This window comes from Nanorana parkeri, unplaced genomic scaffold, assembly GCF_000935625.1.
Source record: "Nanorana parkeri isolate BGI_ZX_2015 unplaced genomic scaffold, ASM93562v1 scaffold1271, whole genome shotgun sequence".
Taxonomy (NCBI): Eukaryota; Metazoa; Chordata; class Amphibia; order Anura; family Dicroglossidae; genus Nanorana; species Nanorana parkeri.
In genome coordinates this window covers 350,954-373,245 of record NW_017307539.1, presented here as the reverse complement: position 1 = coordinate 373,245, position 22,292 = coordinate 350,954, and the positions used below count along the sequence as shown (strand labels likewise).

At 41.8% G+C, this 22,292-nt stretch overlaps 1 protein-coding gene across 1 annotated transcript; it reads right to left on the bottom strand.

Annotated features, from left to right (window-relative positions):
* Positions 1–3,120: 3,120 nt before the first annotated feature.
* Positions 3,121–22,292, bottom strand: PRPF38B (pre-mRNA processing factor 38B). The gene is made up of 6 exons (XM_018568995.1): positions 21,996–22,292; positions 17,512–17,580; positions 15,154–15,305; positions 14,184–14,244; positions 6,861–7,084; positions 3,121–4,445 (listed from the first exon to the last, which is right to left on the bottom strand). Exons 1-6 carry the CDS (start codon positions 22,233–22,235, stop codon positions 3,713–3,715), a joined length of 1,479 nt encoding a protein of 492 aa, XP_018424497.1. The 5' UTR covers positions 22,236–22,292; the 3' UTR covers positions 3,121–3,712.

Sequence of the window (22,292 nt, the reverse complement as noted above, 5' to 3'; positions counted from 1 at the left end):
GCTGTGACTGGGCGGCCGAGACCCCCAGTCATATGCACCCCCCTGGGACGAACCCACAGGCCACCCCGCCGGTGCGGGGCCGCCGCAGCCGACCCACCGCAGCGGGCCTGCATACGCTCGCTGGTCATCCAGGGGGGACTCCAAGGATCCGAGACATCCAGCCTGTCGCCCGGACAACACTTGCTAGAAGAATCTTCTGAAAAAATCAGGAAGAAGCAGGTAAGCTCCTTACGCTAGGCAAGAAACTGGAGACTTGTCGCAGGTGGGGGGGTTTGGCCACCGGCAGGGGCCGCCCCAGGCTGTAATTGGTCTTTAGTTTTGTGCCTAGCGTCCTTCTCCTGCAGGTGGCGATATTACCCTACAGTACATGATCTCCGATCTGTTCCGTGTCCTTCAATGAACGGGAGAGAAAGTAACTGCTGACACCGACAGCTTGGACACCAACGGCGCAGCATCCAAGGCCGAATTGTATACATATTGCAGTCCTTGCACCAATTGCTCCGCCAGCTCAATGTAGGCGGGAGAAACACACACGTTCCAGCTCCGCACCTCAGTCGCCTCCATCCACAAGACAGCCAATCGGAAGTCCCAGACGCCAGGACGCGTAGGTACTGCAGAACAGGCGCCCCCGACCACAGTCGCAGCACCGTCACCCTGTGAGGAATGCTCTGACTGGTCGGCCGAGCCCCCGTTATGTGCACTCCCCCCGGAGAAACCCACAGGCAACTCCGTTGGAACAGAGCAGTCGCAGCGGACCCACCGTGATGGAGCCTGCATGCGTTCGCCAGTCGCCCATGGAAGACTACAAGGATCCACGACATCCAGAGCGTCGCCCTGGCGACACTTGCTAGAAGATTCAGCTGAAAAAACTCCTTACTCTAGGCAAAAAAAACTGGAGACTTGTCAGATTATAGTTAAATTATCTCAACCATTGGCAAGAAAAGTACACAGACAGCTCAAAGTATCTAAAGGCTCGGAAGGAATATCATAAATCACTTGTGGATACCTCGATCCCCTAGTGGTCCTAAAAAAGAGAAGCAATCCAGGAGAAAATTAACAAAAGAAAATCAAGGGGGAGAGATTGTAAGCATATATTCAACAGTATCCACAGTGAGTGTTATGAAGCGTGTAGGGGAGATCACCCCATCAATTCTGCAACAACGGAGAATCAGTCACTAAAAATTATGTGAAAGCCACCAATTCTATGTACAAGAACCACGCTTCCCAGTAATTGTTATGGTGTTCCCATCTATCATGAAGTTGAGCATTGATTCTTATGTGACTGAGCAAACGCGCTTTCTATAATAATGCTTCTTGGGGACTTCTAGTGTCTTGGAATCACTGTACATGCTGCTAGAATGAAAAATCCTAAACCCCCCCTTCTAGAGTTGGAACCTGGAAGTATGGAAAGGAGAGCAATCTTCAGAGATGCCTGTAACAAACAGGAGGTCACCCTATTGAAGATTTGAAACCAGTATTCCAAAAAGCAATGTGTCCAAGCATAGCTCTCCCTCCTCCACATCTCCAGCAGGAGTCAGGCACAGAGCCACTCCTTTATGAACAATATATGGACTACAAAAGCACCTAGTCACATTTATAACTAACATTTCTCATGGGCAGAAGAAGCAAAGTAAGTTTGTGGATAGAAATATTCCCCTCACCAATTGATAAAACAGCTCATATTCTCTTCATGGAATAGCTGGAGATTCTGTGATTGTACAAGGATTGGTCCTGTTGTTCATCCAATTACATAATGCCTTAAATTAAATACAAGTTTGTTTATTAATGGGTGAACATACACTATCCCCTGCACTGTACAAGACAGGAAGTTAGAGCAGCAGAGCCAGGAAGATCAAATCTGACAACTGCGATTTCTAGCATCAGCCCTTCAGATTTAGTATGCCAAGCATTAGATGCAAAGAAAATGTTTTCCCTCCGGAATTCAGCTTTAATGTAATGCAAACTACAATATACATGTGAAAACTTATAGCGCATGGAAACCAGAGTTGCAGAATTTTGTAGACACAGACTCATTAAAAAAAGCCCCAAAATACTAGAAAAAAAACTAAAAGGCTGAAAATCAGGAATAAGGCGACTCGGAGATATAGAAATATAGCAGTTTAACTTGTGTGCATGATACATCTGTCAGAGGGGTACTTTTCCAACCAATGCATAAAGTTTCTCGTTTATCAAATCATGTATTTTTATTCAATGGGCAGAGAATATGCAGACAGCATGAACATTTCCCTAGCAAACAATAAGGGAAACTGCACCGGTGGGCTGGGAAGTAGCCAAGTGTTTCAAAGGCAGTGGCTGAGTGGGTCCAGGATGACGTCGGCTGTTGCTGAGGCGATGCCATTGACAGCGGAGAAGGCCCTGAATCACAATGCAGACTACCACTTCACAGAAGCTGGGGCCCTTTAGCGGTAAGGCAGCACTGCTCTCTTCACAGGTAGCCACACATTTTCCTGAGGCCCGTCCCCAACTCCAGCAAATACAGGCTGGATAGAAGAAAAAAAAAAAAAACAGGAGCGCTTAAATATCTTCGCAGCCATTTGTCTTCACCTGGCTGCTCAGAGCAATCGATTCAGCACAACAGATCCTCCATGGCGCTTGACAGTTTGATGATCACAACAGATGTGAGCTCAAATCCTCTTAAATATCTGAGCAGCCACGAGGAAAAGATGTTACCAGCGCAAGCCATAAGACACGAGCACAAGCTCTAAAAATATACATACAGCTCTGCCATACAACAAAAAAAATTTAAAAACAGGAGGCAATCATAAGCTAAATATTACAATACAAAATAGTAATTGAATAGTTTATTATTTTTGTGGGCCGCTGCAACTCCATGTAAATCACAGCCTAAAACGCCGCTTTCTTTTTTCAATCTGGCTGGCAGCCGGTGTGCTTAACACAGGCAAATGATCATTGGCAGGATAAGGCAAGGATCATCATGTGCCTACAGCAACTTTTATTTTGAGAAACCTATGCTGATGCTCCAACTTCTTTGGAAATCAAGAAGCAATCATGTAGATGAGAAAATATGAAAGCAGAAATAAACATGTATGTACAAACATTGAGAGAGGAAAACAAGACACACATTAGTTCAAAATGTAATCTTTTTTTTAAAAACTGTTTACAACTGGACAACACAAAATTCAAATGTCATGTCTGCATTCGTTTCAGTTTTAGAAAAAAAAAAAAAAATAATTCATTAGATAGCCATCCTATCAAAATGTCAGCTAAGCCATGCACGCAGCGTCAGGCGGATAACCGCAAACCTCACGAGCGTTAGAACAAGAAAAGTGGCCAAATGAATGCCTCAGTCATACAGAACCTGCAGGTCCATTACGTCAGAGGAATTAAAACAGCAGGGCATTCTCAGGAACGGGTGTACAATTCAGGAACACTGACCCAATAAAAACTGAACAGTAGCTGCATGAGAGCAGAGATTCAGCACTTGTAGGGAAGGGAAAAAGTTCTGTCCAATGTACTTGGTTTCCCAAGAAGGCACTTCCCTACATAAACAACTTTTCTGTAACAATAATGAAATGAAGAAAAAAAAAATAAAGAAAAAATATACGAGTGCTAAACAGGTTAGGATTTTGAAAAAACAAAAACAGGGCAATGGAAGAGCACTAAATTTAAACCAATAGAAAAAAAGGAGAAAAGGGGATGAAGGATTCAATGTGATCCATTCAGTAAAATGTCACTGAGTCTCATCTTTGCCTCTCTGTTTTTCATCAAACTCAGCACTATGGCGGTCGTGGTCCTTGCTTTCATGCTCCCGTTTATGACCTCGGTCCTTACTTCTGCTTCGTTTACGTGGTCTCTCCCTGCTTGTGCTGCGCTCCTTCTTTCTGGACTTTTCCACACTGTCTGTCTGATCACGACTACTGCTCCGGCTACGCTTGTTTGGTTTCTCTTTGTGTCGGTTTGACTTTTCTTTGCTCCGGCTTCTCCCGCGTGCATTCTTGCTAGGGCTCTTGCTCTTTCGTGGTTTTCTCTCTTTGCTTCTGCTCCTGCTATGCCTCCTCACCTTACGAGAATCTTTATCTTCTCTGTGTCGCTTGTCTTCTCTGTCTTTTTTTTCTTCGCTCCGCTTGCGTTCCTTTGAACGATCTCGTGGTCTATCGGAATCCTTTTCCTTCCCATTACCCTTTTTATCAGAGTCCCGTTTTCTGTTCTTGTCATTCTCCTTTTCCTTGTCTCGTTCACGCCGGTCTGTCTTGCGGTCTCTGCTTTTACTTCTCCTACGGTCTATACCACGTTCGTGACTTCGTGAACGGCGTTTGTCCTTTGAGTCGCGTTCCAATCTTTGACGTTCCTTTTCACGCTCTAGTTCCCTCTCAAAACTTGTTGTTCCATGGTGATCTCGGTGATGACTTCTGCTTCGTGACCGTCTGGGAGATCTCCGAGGGCTCAAAGATCTTTTTGGAGACCTGAAAAAACAAAATCCAAGCGATTAGGACATACACCAATTAACTCAGGGAGGGTGGAGGTTTTAAAAACATGGTTTAGAACGGAACACCAAATAGTTAAACATTGTTTTGCTGCAAGAAGTGAAGTTAAAAGAGGCAACTGTACATTCTTGGACCTGTATTTACCGCAAAAGACTTTGTAAAGTGGCTCTGAAGGCTAAAGCATATGAAATTCAATTAGTGGACGGCTCTGTTGGCACCACCTGGTTTGAGAAAAGTAAAATTTCCAATTAACTTTCATCAAAGAAGCCAGGTGTAAAATTGTTGGCCAACCAGTAACTGCAGACAACGTCCAGGTATTTTGAAAGCTCTGGTGCCAGCTGTCGGAATACAATACCCAAATTCTTGGATGAGGGATCAAGCTTTTTTTTCCTCATCCAGTCTGCATGGCTGAACAACAAAAAATCGTTAAGAGTTTGGCCAGCCTAAATCTGAACGCATAGAATCTTGAGAATGAATGAGGAATTAACACAGCTAGCTGTTTTATGTACACATCCTAAAGTGAATGCTAAACGAATCCTTTTTTTAAATGAGTGGGGAAGGATTAGAACCTGTCAAGTGGTTACTGCTATCTGGAGCTCTGTTCACTTACCGTCATGATGACAACAGTTTCCACCAGACCGGAAGTGAGGGGAAAATCTAACATGGAAACAGACAGAAATAAAAAGCCAACAGGGGTTCATGGCTACCCCTAGTCTACTACTATTCATAGTAATTTGTTTTTTTATTTTTGTCTGTTGCTGTTGGAGATTTTCTCTTTCTTCCTGTCGTCACTGAGAAGGTATATTGGGAATTGTGTCTAACAGGGCCCCAGACAGCGCTAGAAACCTGACGTCCTCGTCTTCCTTTATCCCAATCTTCTAATCCTCACACTGAGAACTAGAAAAAGATTTTCCTGGATTACACTTAGTGACACTAAACTCAGGAGTTAAAGCTTACAAATGCATTCAAGTACCTTCAAGGGGAACTTTACCCACATCCTTAAAATACCAATAAACACACCTTTAGAAATGTTTAGTAATGACAATCTACAAACACATACTTCTAGACGATTGCAGGCTTTGTATTCTTTGCATTCCTTATTTCCCTTTCCTTCCCCAGTCTTCTGTCAGTGGCCATTATAATTAAGGGCCGATCACTAGCTCTCACTTTACTTCCTGAAACATGTGACTAGGACAAGTGACCATGCACATTTCCGGGAAGGAAAATGCCTTTCCCCGAGATCTCATGAGATTTCCCAGCAATGCACTGCGAATGTAACCTTCTCAGAAGGCAACGCCTAAGCACGATTACATAATTTGTGCCAACATGTTGGTTTAGCTAATGAATGGAAGATTTTAAATCAGCATGCAGAGCAGCATTCTGATGTGATTTTAAGTGAAAGGGGGGGAAAAGGTCCACTTTAACTATTAACAGAAATCTATCTTGTGCATCACTAAAATCCTCTCTGAATTGGTGCAGAGACCACCCTCCAGAAGGTCCTTCCTTCTGGAGGGTGGCTACCACATGGTCTCGGTGTGTGCGTTTTAAAGTAGCTATAACTGAAAGTAACTGCCGCACTCCTTACCGAATGCACCTTGCGCTGAAGCGACTGTGGATGGCGCCACACTTCACACTGTATATCAGAAATGTCACCAGCACACTAGTGAATAGTGTTAAAAAATAAAGCGTCTTTTATTCACGCATATTTGTCACATCAAAAATTGCAATGTTTCAAGGCCATGCAGAGTCCCCTTCATCAGGCTTAACATTTTAAAGTAGCCACCCCTCCAATTTTACTCCCATGATGGACTATCAATTCAAGACAAATTGGTAAACTAACCATGAAATTGTAGTCCATCACAACAGGAGCGAGCTTGGAGTGGTGGCTACTTTATAACACACACAGGGACCATGGGAAACAAAAGTAACCACCCTCCAGAAGGAAGGACAGTGTCAGCACCAATTCAGAGATTATTTGATGATCTATAGCCGAGTGATAAACAAAGAGATACATTTTTGTTAATAGGATACATGAATGCATTTTTAAGATTTAATTCCCGAGTTTAGTGTCCCTTGATTTCTGTACACATTGCTATAGAAAATCCACTAGAGGATGAGGAACACCTCAAAAATTTATCACTAAAACAAAGTAGGGGAACCCAAAAGCTTGACTAAAAAAGCTAAAACTGAGCTTGGGCTATCACAACCATCCCAAAGTGCAGATACATTTCTAGCCAAGGCCTAGACAGATGTAAAGTCATATAGAAAGGAACACTGCTCAGTATCAACCAAAGTGAAATAAATATCAATTCTCAATTGATTTCTTAACCTAAGAGCAACTTGCAGTCTTTTACGCTTCAAAAGGGTGAATGAGTGAAAAAAAAAAGGGTAAACCTGGATCGCCGTCTTTCAACATGGCGGTCAGCTTCCTCAGTCTCCTCGGCATTATCTTTCTTCACCTTCCTTGGCCTGGCTTTTATCTGCTGGTCTATATGTTTCTGCACAGGAACAGGGATCCTTGGGAACAGGGTGGAAAACCATTCCAGTTTTGTCAAAAAGGAACGTAGCATCTCTCCTATGGTCATGACACAACCTCCACCAGCCTTCACATCTAAGTCCTGTAAAATCAGTTCAAAATAAAACCATATAAAGCCATTAAAAATTTTTACTTTTAATAGAAGCCACACAGATATTCATTCAATATTTACTGAAATAGTGTTACCCAGATCAACCCTTGCAATGGGGCTACCTGCTCATTTTTGTCTTTTAAAAAAAAAAAAAAAAAAAAAAAAAAAAAAAAAATTTGATTGGCTGGGGGTTGAGAGTATAAACTTTATTACTTTTGAACCTAGACAAAAACGAGCACGTAACCTTTGCACTGTGGGGGTAACCTTACTGCAAGGGTTAATAAATTTTTTCCCCCTGGATTTCTTCTTTAAAAAGATAAAAACCATAGTACTCCACAACAGCTGGAGTACCGAGGTTGCCTATCCCCTGTGCAATGCTGTAGCTTTAGAGCAGAACAAGAAACATCATTTGGGGTTTTAGGAAGGTCAGAGCAATCTCATTGCTACAATACATACTTACAAAAAACAAAAAGTATCAGTATAGTCTTATTACTCATAAACGACTTCAACACAATACCTTACTGAAAAGCACTCTAAAGACTGTACATAATTACTGCCATGGACTTACTTGTATTTTCAACCAAGCCAAAACATTTTTCACACATACCATTAAAATATATTACACATATAGACTTTAAAATGAACCTAAAGTGACCCTGTCACCAGAGGCTCAAAGCTACAAAAAGGCATACCAGTAAAAAAAGAGGCACAGGTCTTCAAAAACGCCACCATTAGGCTGCTCCCCCTGGTAATAGGAATTTGACCCCTTTGACTGGACAAATCTTTGCAGTAACTGGGGAGCAGCATCACAATGGCGTTTCAAAACACAGGCCATCAGAAAGGCAAGTATAGTGTCTCTCCTTTTTACAGGCTAGTTTGTTTTTTGCTGTTTTGACCCTGTAGCAACTGGGCCACTTTACTCTTTATACAATAAGGTATTTGGCGATTCAGAGATCCTATAAAGTTCAAAGACAGTATCCATGAATTTCCTACAAGTGTTTTGGTGGTGTGTGCCTGTGAAAATAGAATGTAAAAAGGCATGCAAAACAATAAAGAGGAGAGGTACATGAAAAGGTTTAATCAATGAGGAATGTCTACATGCGTTTTAAATGCCTGTACATTTTATGACCTTTTAGATTCATGTTCCTTTTTCAAAAAAACTTTGATCAGGTCATCTTGATCACGTTTTGGGGGCCCCAACCCTACCACATGCAAAACCACTACCAAGCCAGGGTGACTTATAAGGCTGTTAAAAGGGAAACTATTGCCTATTCACAGGGCTTTTTTGAAAGGTATATATGAAAAGTTAGCGTAGTGTACAAATCTTATCAGCTAGTTAATAAAGTTCTTGTTTCTGTTTATATTTGTACATTGGGCAAAGTACTGAACACAGCCAGGCTGACACTGCCCTAGTGGACTGTGCAAATGTCTTCTGCCATAAAAACGGTCAGCAATTTACCAGCTGCACACCAAACCACGCAAGCGCAGCACAGTGCAGACCCGGCATGCCGAGATGAAGTAACTCCCGTGCGAATGCACTGGAGTTACACCATGGCAGCTGGCCAATCGAGAGGTTGAAGATGCTGAACCCGGAAGACGACCGATGGGTGGTGGTGGTGTGGGGGGGTAAGCTCCTGCAAGGGGGAAACGCATCACCGGAGGGGATCTCTATGTCAGGCAAGTCTGCAATAATGTGCCAATATGGGGTGTATAATACCGTATTAGTGCCAACAGCTCTAGGTTTCTTTTGTTCACTTGCGCTTTAAAGGCAAAACTGTTCAAATGTGAGTGTCACAGGAAACTGTCTGTTCCAACTGCAGAGAGCTGCACAAAGCATGCAGAAAGAAAGGAAGTTTTCAACTAGTTGTTTTTAAAAACAAGCTTTTTTTTCCAGTAAGATTAGCCTTGCTGAAAAATTGTAAATGTAAAATATTTACACAATGTTTTAAAATACTTTAAAGTGACATTAATTCAGACTTAAATTTAATAAATGCATTCAAGTACTTTACCTATTAGGCCTCATTCACACTGGGAATACATGTCCAATCACTCTTAAACAGCCGATCCAAGGAGGGACAGGTGCTGCGTGTGATTGCGAGCAGCAGCCTGTTCTTCCCCATGGGAGGATGCGGCTGTACGGTGTCATACGGACAACCGAACTGCACATCCGTGCGGGTAGGGATGTCCGCACTTGGATGCAGACAGGATGGATCCCGTCTGTGTCCAAGTGCCGACACCAGTACCCGCACAGATGACACCATACAGCCACGTCCTGCTACAGGGAAGAACAGGCTGCTACGCGCAATCATACGCAGGACCCGTCCCTCCTGGGACCGGCTGTTTACAGGTGTGTACGCCCAGTGTGAATGAGGCCTTCAAAAAAATGTATCTTATTTGTGTATCACTCAGCTGTAGATCCTCGGATCATCTCCAAATTCATGCTGACACTGTCCTTCCTTCTGGAGGCAGGCTGTGTTTTTTTCCTCATGGTCCCCGTGTGTTGTAAAGTAGTGATAGATAAGTAGATAAGTAGATCTTGCTGCACTCCTTACCAGATAATTGTAGAAGACCTGTAATACAGGTGGGTGCTTGCAGTGACCATGGACGGCACCGTGTAGTATACGGCAATTTCAAAAGGATGTCACCAGCACTCCATGATAACAAGTGAATAGAGAAAGTACATTTATTGACAGAATAATGCCATTAAAATGCTAGCGCTTTCTGGGCCACACAGGGTCTCCTTCATCAGGCTCAGAATGTCATTCTGAGCCTGATGAAGGGGGCCCTGCAAGCGCTAGCATTTGAATGGCATTCCGTCAATAAATGGACTTTTGCTATATTCATGTGCTATCATGGAGTGCTGGTGACATCCTTTGAAATTGTTGTAAAGTAGTCACCCCTCCTTGCTTGCTCTGGTGAGAAGACTACAATCTCATGTTCAGTTTACTCATTTGTATTGAGATTGTAGTCCATCACAAGAGCAAGCTAGTAGGGGTGGCTACTTTACAACACACAGGTACCATGGGGAACAAAAGTAGCCACCCTCCAGAAGGAAGGGCAGTGTCAGCACCAATTCAGAGATAATTTGAGGATCTACAGCCGAGTGATACACAAATAAGATACATTTTTGTTAATAGTTAAGGTACTTGAAAGCATTTTTACGGTTTAACTCATTTAACAGCGTCACTTTAAAGTTAAGCTCCCTTCAAGTAAGCTTTTTAACTAACAGAGCTAGTGTGAAGGATACCTTCATGATCCACAAGACCAAATAAAGAGCATTCCATCTTCTGTAGGCAAAAGCAATGTTTAGGATCTATTAAAATTATCGGAAATAATGCTCTTGCAATATTTTATGATCTTAGCTGTTCTGCTATAAAGTGTTAAAAAAATGTACATTATAACTATATCTATCATTTTTCCCCCCACCCACTTAATGTATGAATTGACATCCAACAATAAAGACTTGACATTTGAAAACAATGCAAGCGCACTTTAAAACCAGTGGTGTCAGATATTTTCTATCTATTGTAAGCCCTGCACACATTTAAAGGCGAACCTTAAGGTAAAACTTCTTGCACTCACACACACGCAAGTGTTCAGATTAATGTCGCCCAATACAACTGATGGAGCACAAAGATCTAGAGGAGAAAAGAGCAGATTAGCTTAAAGAACAAAATTTCATATTGAATGTACTTTTGGGGAATGACCAATATTACTGTCTGGAACAGAATGGTAAAATTGTGTTCTAGTTTACATTTACAGAATCCACGTTCACAGAACGAGCATGAGCAAACGGCATTTTTCTTCACCATAACAGTTCTTTGCAGCTGAAGAACAGACAGATAGGTAGACCAGCAAAAAGCACAGTGTACTTTGCTCTTTCCATGTGATAGTGTACACAAGGGCCAGTATTAAGCAAAAAAACAGACCCTACTTCTTAACTACTTGAAGACTGGGGCATTAAACCCCCTTCCTGGCCAGGCCATTTTTCAGTATTCAGCGCTGCGGTACTCTGACATTTATTCAGTCGTGCAACGCCGTACTGAAATTGATTTGATTCCATTGTTTGGGAGAGATAGAGCTTTCTTTTGGCGGTAATCACTACTGCGGTTGTTTTTACTATAAAAAGTACAGAAAATTGTGAACAAACAAACAACTGTTTTCACTACATTATGAAACATTTATTATCACCCCAATTTTTTGGTAAAATCTAAAAGACGGGGTCACGTTGGGATAAAGATAATATACATGTCAAATCTTAAAATTGCGGGCGGCCGCGAAAAAAACTACCATACCCGAAATTGGCCACAGACGACCTTTAAAAAGCTTTTAGCGCTCATCAATATAGTGTCATCAGCGATTGATGGTCCTAGGATTATTGCTTGCACTCAGACGTTCGCAGTGATGTGCAACATGTGTGGTATAATCGTTTTTGCACGCAGGCACACCCGACAGGCATTTAAGTTTGTAAATTTGGGACTAAACAAAAATTTGGTATAAAGCCCCTTATGTTATAGAAAATATACAGTGACAAGTCCTCTTTATGGAAACATCAGGGGTCCCCAAGACCCCCGTCACCTAGGAACCCCCCAAAGAAGCTGACCAAGCAGAGATTTGCTTTGTCAGCTTCTTATCTGGCTATAGCAGCCAGAGAAAAGAAAGCTAAAGGCGGAGCAATGTAATACACATCACTTCCGCATTCAGAGATTGGAGGAGAGATCAGCAAGTGAAAGTGTGCTGAGCTTCCTCCGATCTCAGTACAGACAGGCCGAGTGCCGGTTTCTGGGCCCGCACAAGCGAAAGCAGAGTTCGGTAAAGCTAGCAGTGGAGGGGGCCCGCACACTCCTTGGCACCATACAAGCGATCGGGCGGCTATAAAGCCGTTCAAACGCTTGTATGCAACACCTGTTACCGGCTGTTTAAAACTTTGACTGCATTCTGCTAGGTTGCGTGCAAGCCGGAAAAAACAAAACAAAAAAAAACACTGTTCATGTATGGCGACCCACAGAAAGGCACTTGCCGTCCATCCGTTTATTTATATTATAAACGGGCAGACAGCATGTAGTTAAAGAAACGTATTAAGATTTCCAGAATATTTTATTATTTACTGTTGGCGATACACAGGTCATTATATGTAATATGTAAAAAACAGTAAATTGGATACAAGAATGCTCACAGAAAAATTCTAATTTTTCTACATGGGTAAATCAATGCTTGAGAGAAGGTTCACTTTAAAGGCTAAGTCCATCTTTGTCACCATGTTTCACCCATACTTCGGATGTAACATGGTCACATGCCCCAGTACCCCACTTACCTGAATTGCAGGGCACTTAACCCCACCCCTAGCAGCCTGTATTTCTATTTAAATTCAGTATGACAGTGGTGCCTCAACAACAAAAAAATCTGTACCTCTGTACAGGACTGGAGCTGAGGGGGAACGGTCTGCGGGAGCCTGTGAACTGTTTAGTTGCAAAGCTTTGCAGGCTCCAACGCAAAAAAAAAAAAAAAAAAAGGAAGTATTAAATGCACATTTTTTTCCCCCTTTCATCTGTGAGTGTGCCTTTAGCTCTTTTCTGCAAAAGGTGAAATAAGCCTGTAACAGGAAAAAGCGTTGGCTCTGCATTATTAATATATAATAATGCGGCAAAGATAAGGGCTTTTAAGGTATCAAAACAACACTGATAAGCACAAATGTAGGGTAAGATTACATCTTTATACAAAAAATAAAATAAAAATGTGATTGTGCATAATAAAAACAGTGATCCTTCCTTCATATGGTGGCATAAAATCAAGACCTCCCTTAGAGATACCAGCAATATTGATTACTTATCCAAAAGACTATATAGTCCAGAAAATGCAATATTATGATGCCATGGTATCAAGGGGTGCCAATATTCCTTAACACGTTTCACGCCCAATATAGTGACTTCAGGAGGAAGGAAGAGGATGCTCTATAGAGATATACACAATAGTATACAAATATCATAAGTAACATAGTAGCATAAATTAAAATATTGATACAGTGCTTCGTACATGAATATTTAATGACCTGTTACGTTGGTGTGACCGTTTAAGTTACCAATAGACATCAGGTACAAACCAAAAGGCAACTACATAAGCAGTTAATAAGGGAATGGCTTATGAACTGCTTATGTAGTTGCCTTTTGGTTTGGACCTGATGTCTATTGGTAACAATCATATTTTTGGTATTCTAAGACATCAGCTCTTTTCTCCAATGGTTGCCTAAACTGGTGACAACAGTGCAGGGATTTTCCCTTTGGCTTTTATAGATGCACCTCTTCCTTCAAACAGTCACACCAACGTAACAGGTCATTAAATATTCATGTATGATACACTATCAATATTTGAATCTATGCGATGTTACATATATTTGTATACTTACCTTCGTGTATAGCTATCTATATAGAGCATCATCTACCTTCCTCCTGAAGCCCCTATATTGGGCGCAAAACGCATTGAGGAATATTGGCACCCCTTGATACCAAGGCATGATAATATCGCATTTTTTGGACCCTATCTGGTCTTTGGATAAGTAATCAATATTGCTGGTATCTCTATAAGGAAGGTCTTGATTATATGCCACAATATGAAGGAAGGGTCACTATTTTAAGTGCTTTATCACTTAATCACATTTTCTTTTATATTTTTGTATAAAATAAAGATGTAGACTTACTCTACTTTTGTGCTATAGCAGGGGTGTTTTTGATACCTTAAAAGCCCTCATCATTGCCGCATGATTATAGATTTCCTCTTAGGGTGTGGTATCACTTTTGCTCCATATTTATCCCCAAATTCTATATATAGCATTCTCCATTATTACTATGCTTACCCAAAAAGTATACAGCTAGTATACTGTAAAAGTGCTTAAAGAAGAAAGGTCAACAAAGCTGCAATCATTTGCTGTGTAGCTGGTATTACATCTCATACTCAGGATTTATTAGATTCATCATTTTTTTGGAAAAACCTAAACACCATCATAGAACAATGTAAAAAAAAAAAACTGTAGAATAGTACATGTGGGATACTATGAAGCAGAACAATGAAAAGTGGATTACCCTTGCTGACATACCTCTTCGTCATCAAGAAAATCTTCATACCAATCCCACAAATCCGTAGGAGGTTGTGTGTATCTGTAATGGACAAGGCATTCATGTAAGGAACATACCAACTGCAGCAGAGAGAATTCAGGTCTCTTGCCAGACAGGACAGCTGTGTGACATGACAGAGCCGAGTAAATGTCGGAACGGGTTGGACAAAAATACAAATCCTTTGGCAGGTCAAACAACTCCCTAATATGCATATTTAACTTAAGGGTATTTTTGTTACTGCAAATTTGGGTGTGATAAAGGGTTGTGCCACTAATATTGACAAACTGCAATCATTTTATTTTTTATTCTACAGAGTATCTGCTTTCAGGACATAATTTGAGGGGGGGGGGGTAACGCAATTTTGAGCTCTAAAATCTGCGTTTTAACGTGTGCTACAAATGCATGCGAAAACGGCTCTGGCACTGAAAGAGTTAAAGCACTTCTATAGAAGACCTGCAAAGTGCTATGAAATTAAAGTGTATTAGTACTTTGCAGTCAAATCGGGATAACCACCTACTATATGCGTTACATGTTCTCATTCACATAGCATAACTTACACATAGATAAACCATTGATGTTTACATTTTCTATTGTAAAGTCCAGCTATTGTCTGAACTTTACAAGTGTCTGGTGCCTCTCTCACTAGATTCACCCTATTTGCCCTGGTGACCGCTGTCACTGGAATTGAGTTGTCGCCTAAACAGGAAGAGAAGGGAACTCTTCCAATGGGGACACCGTTGTGGTGACAAGTTCCTTATTTTGGAGAGATTTTCTCTCACTTCATGTTGTGTCTACTGTCAGGGCAAGAAGGCAGGGACATCTCCCCAAATGGAAAAAGGTAGCTTATGTTTAGCAATGTTCAACACTACGATATGATAAAAAGGTCACAAGGACTTAACAATTGGCACCAACAATCTGTGTAACAGCTAGGCAAGTTTAGAACCTACTTACCTTATATACATGAAACCAAGTGCTCTGATGTACGGGGAGTCTGTGTGTGTGATGAGACCCATTACTTGTTTTCTTGTCAGCTTCAATGTAAACAGCTTATACAGTAGACAAAATGCCGTTGATACAATGCCTCCAGTTCCAACCCCACGCACCTATGTGGGCAAAAAGCAAACAGTTTCAACAATGAAAAGCACATTTTCCCTTCAAAAATCTCCCCCAACATGGGGACATTTTATTTTTACTTTCAATTGAATAATAATAGTTAGTTCCTCCAAAATACCTGTTTGGCTTGCCTAACACTTTACTTATCCCGTCATTTATGCAGCGGGGGTCCAACTCATTACATTGTCCATTTCCACCTTTGTGAGTGATTAGCACTTATTTTGGTAACAGAGGAGCAGTGATGATGTATATGTGTGCACATTTTCATGACTCTTAAGGTGACCATACACTGCACGATTCTCGTACGAGAATAGCGGGAAATCCCACGATCATACGATAATCGTGCAGTGTATGGAAGGCGTGCGACCGTTTCTAATGTACAGTTGCACGACTTCTGTATTTCGAGCATGTTGGAAAACCAGCCGAGAACCGTACGATTTTCGGCTGGTTTTTAACATTATTGAGTGATGACTGCCGAACGGGCCGATGTGCGCACGCGCACACTGCCCATTCAGCATTGCAATCATGATTGCAAGTACGATCTGCCTGTCCAAGATGCGCAGATCGTACGTTTTTTGAAGTACTTTACAACCCTCGCAAGACAAAAGTCTTGCGAGGGTTGTAAAGTGTATGGGCACCTTTACATTGCAGGCATTATTCATTTTCTTATGTTCAGATACCAGTGCCAATACTTGGCATTTTCAGGAGAACTACCAGGGTTTTCCAGTGAACAGACTGATCTGTCACAAAGGGATGAATTTTTGGACCAGCTCTGCAATTGACTAGTTACTAAGGAAATGCTGAGAGTCGATAGGCATGCGGCATTTCCGGCCTATTCATTAAACTAGGTCACAGAGCATATACATTTCAAAGAGGTTACCACATCAATTAGTTGGCCGATTATTTTTTTTTGATCAATTAATCAGATTAAAAAAAAATTGAAATATCATCCTTAAAATATACAATTGCAGTGTTACAAAACAAGTTTACTTCAGAATAAAACTGCATGCACATTTTATTTGCAATGACAGTGCATTGGAACGCACAGCATTGCGGTACCATGCGTTCTAGTGCAGGCGATCACACTGTGGGTGGGAGGCGCGTTTGGGGTGCCACATGAAATGAATAGCACTGCAACGCACTTCCCGCAATAGGATTTGTCAGGCCGAAACAAAAAATTATGTTTTTCCAACATTTTATCATTTTTTATTTTAAGCATATGGCGCTTAAATAGCTTCAGCCAGGAAATGACCATTGCCGATGGCAAGATTCCGCAGACGGCAGCTGAATGTAAATACACCAGGTAATGGGCTGGTGCAATAGCCAGCCTGCTATTGGCCATTTCAAATTGCAGTAGCCAACTGCAGCCTGGGTATTCTAGGTAACAGTATAGCAAGGAGGGTAGGGCATGGAGTCTGAGCCTGGAGATGGGATCTAAAGCAAGTAGAATCTGAGTCTTGCACATGCACCCTGATCTTTTAAAACAGACTTTGCAATAAAATGCAAGGTGTCACATTTGCACCAATTACCATTTTCCTTGACAATTAAATCAATTCACATGTCAACTGGCAAATCAGCAAACTTTGAATTTTTAGCATTTATCTTTTAGGACTCAAAAAAATATAATCCTTACTTTACACCCTGGCTTCGAGCTGATTTTTTTGTAGTTGAGTGACCTCACTGGGCCTTTTTGAAGGAATACTGAAAAGAGCAATCTCGAAAGAAGTTGCTGCAGCAGAAACCTCTGCCTGTGATATTTAGGATTCCTAGAGATACTAGAAGAGGCAAACCCATCAGAAGCCAGGGTGTAAGATAAGTCAAATTTTTTTGTGTGCTAATTATCCTTTTTTTTTTAACCAGGTGGTAGAATCTAAAAGAGAAGACCTTACATACTGAAGCAGGTCAGCTTTGAATTGAAATATAATTTATTAAATCTGAACTAAAGCTGAAACCACTTCTCTCCCAGATATGTGTAAACAGCCAGCCCATGTACAAACCAAAAATACTATTACAGGTAAAAGCTTTTGCATGAGATATAAATAGCTTGCTTCAGATTTGTACAAATTAAATACTATACGTAAAACAAGAAAAAAAAACAGTATCACAATGTTTATTTCACAACACAGGAGACTTCTGTTAGTTACTTCATTGCGGAGGCAATTAAATCAAAATGAGGAGGCACGTACTTGTACTTACCCCTCCGCACATCCCTGTCTGCCCAGCAGTTTTTCGACTGCCCTTCTCCCATGGTTCAACGTGAGTTACCTAACATAAGAAATACATGGTGTTACAACATTTGCAAATAACACAACCATTGCAAGAATCAAAAATCAGAACTAGACTATTGTTATTGTTAAATAACTGAAACAATTTGGCTTAGCAAAAATGTAATAGGATTTGCAATATAGAAAGTCCACTTTGGAGGGGGAGCAAAGCACCTCTAAGTTATTGCAGCATGCTTACGCTGACACCTCGAACTTCTCCACTTACAGCTCTCAAACTCAACACAAAATGTAGGAGTGCTGGTCCAGCATTGTTTCTTAATATCCCGTATATTGTCTTATTATTGGTAAAGTTTTGGTAATGATTATTGTGACAGTTTTAAAACGACCTTTCATATTTAATTTGCCTTTGTAGTACCTACAGAGATTTGTAAATCGCAGGCCCATTCATACTACTGCACTGTGGTAACATGTTACACATATTGGTGCAAAGCAGTGCTGTTGACTCTGAATCGTACCTCAACACACCTTGACAACAGATTTGCATTACAGTGCGCTACAAAAAAAATGCTGCACGCGCCTTTTTTGGTACATTTAGGTTGTGCATTTACAAGAATAGGCAGCCTTAACGCACTGCACATTAACAAATGTGTTAACTCGTGTCCAATAGTATGAATGGGCCCTTAAGGGTATGTTTAGTGCAAACTTTCCTTTTTGATTTGGATGGAGTAGAGAACATATAAAGAAGAACTCTGGGTAATCCTTTTTTATTGACCCTTGCAGTGGGGCTACCCCCACACTGTAAGGGTTAACTGCTCATTTTCATCTAGGTACTGATAAAAAATAAAAAAGTTATACTCACCTGAACTCCCAGCTTCTCTAGTCACTGAAGCCTGTCTCCAACTCTGCTGCACAGATGGACTGTTACTCAGCGTTCTCACATCTATACAATAGGGGGAATTTATCTAAACTGGAGCAGGCAAAATCTGGAGCAGCTGTGCATGGCAACCAATCAGCTTCTCTCTTCAGTTTGTTCAGTTAAGATTTGAAAATGAAAGAGAGAAGCCGATTGGTTGCTGTGCACAGATGCTCCAGTTTGGTAAATTTCCTTCACGGTGTATAGAAAGTGATGACACAAGGATTCTTTTACAAAGTAACCCTTCTCTGCTCTATCCAGAATTTAAAAATGTTGCCTTTACATACACTAAGGGTTAGCAACCCAGTCAGTTTTTTTCTGTGTAGAGTAGGGCGGGAAGGCTATAACTCCTGTCAGATTTGTATTTCTCTGTTGGACATTTTCCCTTATTTCCTGTCTGGTAAAACTGCTGCCAGAAAGTGAGAGGAAAATCTCTCTAAAAAGAGCACCCAACATGAGTTTTAATGCTTCCACATGATATACAAACAAAATGGCTTTGACATGCACTTTGATTACCGATTATACAGCAAAACATTAACCCCAATCAAAAACGTTTTTGCTAGTTGTAGATAGAACGGCAAGGACATACATCTATTTGACTTTATTTACTTTTAAACATGTACCTAAAAAAACAAACAAGAAAATTCATTCCCTGAGATCAGACATGTATAACCCTGGTGGGATTAAATTGCTACAGAGTGAAGAATTTGGAAAAGAGAGAATGTAATATATTTGGTAATAGTCATTTTCTGGATGCCATGGAAACCGATCTGTTGTCTCCCATCTGTTGCTTAGATGTGGGTGTCATGCACCTCACTTTCAATAATAAATGAGTCATTTTGTTGTGAAGATACACATGTAGTCCTCATTAATCTGTCAAGAATTCGGCACCTTAGAGTCTAACATTTCAAACTAAGAAAAGTGCTGGGTGTTTTTTGCCTTAATGCATTCTCTGCTAGAAGGCAAAAACACCCAGCCTTTAGTACTACTGTAAGTGCTCATTTATGTCTAGGGGTTGTACTAAAGCAGATTTACTTACTAGATCCTTACTCTATTAGCTGTCAGCACTCCTTTTCTCCCTCTCTGCTTTGGCTGTGGAATGTCCCTTGGTGTCCTCTCATCTAATGCAGGTCAGTGGAACCTGCCTTGCACCCAATGACGTCAGCAGTCCTGAGACCGCTGGCACAAACGGGCAGAGGCTGCGGGGACTGGCCTGGCTGCCCGAATAGAGCCAGTGGCAACGAGGATCAGATAAGGAAATCTGTTTAACCCCAGCCCCTAGACATAAATTAGTACTTTTCTCTTGCAGCGGGGTTAAACCACTGCAAGTGTAGTTATTTTGTTTGCCCGGCTATAGGCTTTAAGAAAAGTGCACTTATTCTTTTCCCCACCCTCCTCCCCTGAGGAAACAGAGCCCAACATCCCTCTCTACACATGCATACTTAGAGATCTGGTGCCCAAGGACTCTCACTCCAAAGTCCTTTCAATGCTGGCCTGCATAGTACAGCTCCATAGAAGTCTATCGGATTCATCTCCCATTTCTCTAGAGTCTCTCCCATCCTCTGGAACTCTTTACCCTAACCTGTCTGTCTATCTCCCACCTTGACTGCCTTTAGGCGATCCCTAAAAACTCATCTCTTCAGGGAAGCCTATCTCACCTCAAACTAACCGCTCAACCATCACGTTCTCAAACAATTTATTCCCACACAGCTACCTCGTCATGTATCACCTCCCAACCCCCTTTTAGATTGTAAGCCCTCCAGGGCAGTGCTCTACTTACCAACTTGTCTTGAATTGTATTGTGATTGTAATGTCTTCCTTATATTATAAGCGCTGCGCAAACCTTTGGCGCTATATAAATCCCATAGAACAATAATAATCTCCCTGCGCCTCCCAACAGGGAGATGGGTATTCTTCCTCCTGTCCATGTTGCTGAATGTCCATAGCGAGGTACGGACATAATTGAGAGGGAGTATGTGCAGGAAGCAAAGCATTGGACACGTAATCCATTGATCAAGGTTGCAATCCTATACTGACATCAAAGCAAAAAAAAATAAAAAATGCACATTTTGCATTAGAGCCAGTAAAGCATTGCAACTATGATCAGTGGATCACGGGTACAATGATCTGGCTCCTGCAGACTATTCCTCCAGTTTCTGTCCAAACTGAGGTACAGACTTTCAGTTACAGGAAGGGGGAGGAGTATTAATGGACAAGTTCGGTGACATCACCACACTTGTACACCATTGATAACTACAAGTACCTTTGCCATGGTGACTCATCCAACTTGTAGTCTCTCCAGTCACAGGTTCTGTGAATGGATGACATGACTGTGCGGGAAGATTCACACATAGCGGCCCCTAATAAAAAAAAGGGACAGCACATGGGAGGAGAGAACCACCCCCCATGATTCAGGTAAAGGGGGGTGACCATGTTTCATGTTACACCCTGAATATTGGTTAAACATGGCAATAAAAGTAAACTTGGCCTTTAAAGCACCCCTTTCCTTTGTCAAGGTTTACAGAATCAGCTGCCAAATATGAGTTTTCTGGCTTTTCCCTAAACAGTCTCATTGCGCAACCATTTTTGCTTAGATATGGGGGGGGCATGATGAAGACACATCTTTAACAATCAGAATTTTTAACCTGCCCTACCACTTCCCCCACAAGCCTCAGTTGGAAGTGCCTGCTGGTGCCTGAGACATTAGATTGTTCTCTAGATTCCCATCAGGGTAACCACAGTCAGAATATAATGTTCCAATTCTGAACACTGCTTGTCATTATTGGGCTTTTTCTGAACTCTTTAGGCAGAGATAATTGATAGTCAATTTGTGGCAAATCTGTCTGCGAGCATGCGCAATCCTTCACTTCTGGGCACGTTTGCCGCCATCATTACCTGGCAACAATTGTGACTCCTGTAACTCTATATACCCCAGGACTAGCATTATTTCTAATTTCTTCATTAATTCACATGTTCCAGCCCACCTGTCCTCTATTCTCGCCTAGGTGGGAATGATATACGGAGCTCCTGGGATTTCTACATCATATATCTCGGAAAGCATTGCCTTCCACACAGTTGATAAGAGGACTATGGTCTGGTGGCGCAAGGCTCAGCACATGGCAGGGAAACGCTGGATTCACTGGCAGGAGTGTATGTGTATGGAGGACACCCAAGCATTAGGTAAAAAAAAAAAGAACAAATGGGGAGGGAGGGTTTGAAGTTCCTTTATAAAAAATGTTTTTCAGTGCTCCTCGAAAGCTGATTTTTCCAAGGATTCCCCCGGTATAAGGAAACAGAGGCTGATCTTCAGATGTAGTAAGGAAACCGTGTGTGGCAGACCACAACAAGCACATAAGCTTGTCATTCCTGGCATGAAAAAAGGTCAAATGAGCCTCTGATGATTACTAGATTTTCATTCATGACGCCGAATCTATATTTGTCCCCCTCAGTTTCATCTATGAGGCCCACAGTGATCACTGAGCCCCAGCACACATCAAAGCCCGCCATACCCACCGAGCCAGCGCCGTCACTGAAGCCCTTACCTTAAAGTAGATCTCATCCACCACCTCATGGTACGTCTTCAGCTCATACAGCTGCACCTTGAAATAGGGAGAGGACAAAATGTTGGTGAGGATCATGGGGTTCAGGTTCATAGTCTTCTCATTGCCCCACAGTGGCAGCACGTTCCCAGGCTTCCCTGAAGGCGCCGGTTTGCTCCCACCGCCGCCTGTCTGAGCGGGTTGCGGGGTCCCGGCAAGGGCCGCCGCGCTATTATTCGCCATTTCAAACCTAAGCAAATATGGCCGCCGCCTCACCGGAGAAAAGGAAATGACGTAACA

What these genes read in the sequence shown, in the direction of transcription:
- PRPF38B (XM_018568995.1), bottom strand. Translation starts at nt 22,235, where the DNA reads ATGGCGAATAATAGCGCGGCGGCCCTTGCCGGGACCCCGCAACCCGCT. An exon ending in AGACAGGGATGTGCGGAGGG is followed by an intron (nt 15,306 to 17,511) that starts GTAAGTACAAGT and finishes TTGCCCACATAG; the next exon opens with GTGCGTGGGGTTGGAACTGG. An exon ending in GTTGAAAGACGGCGATCCAG is followed by an intron (nt 4,446 to 6,860) that starts GTTTACCCTTTT and finishes TTGTTTTTTCAG; the next exon opens with GTCTCCAAAAAGATCTTTGA.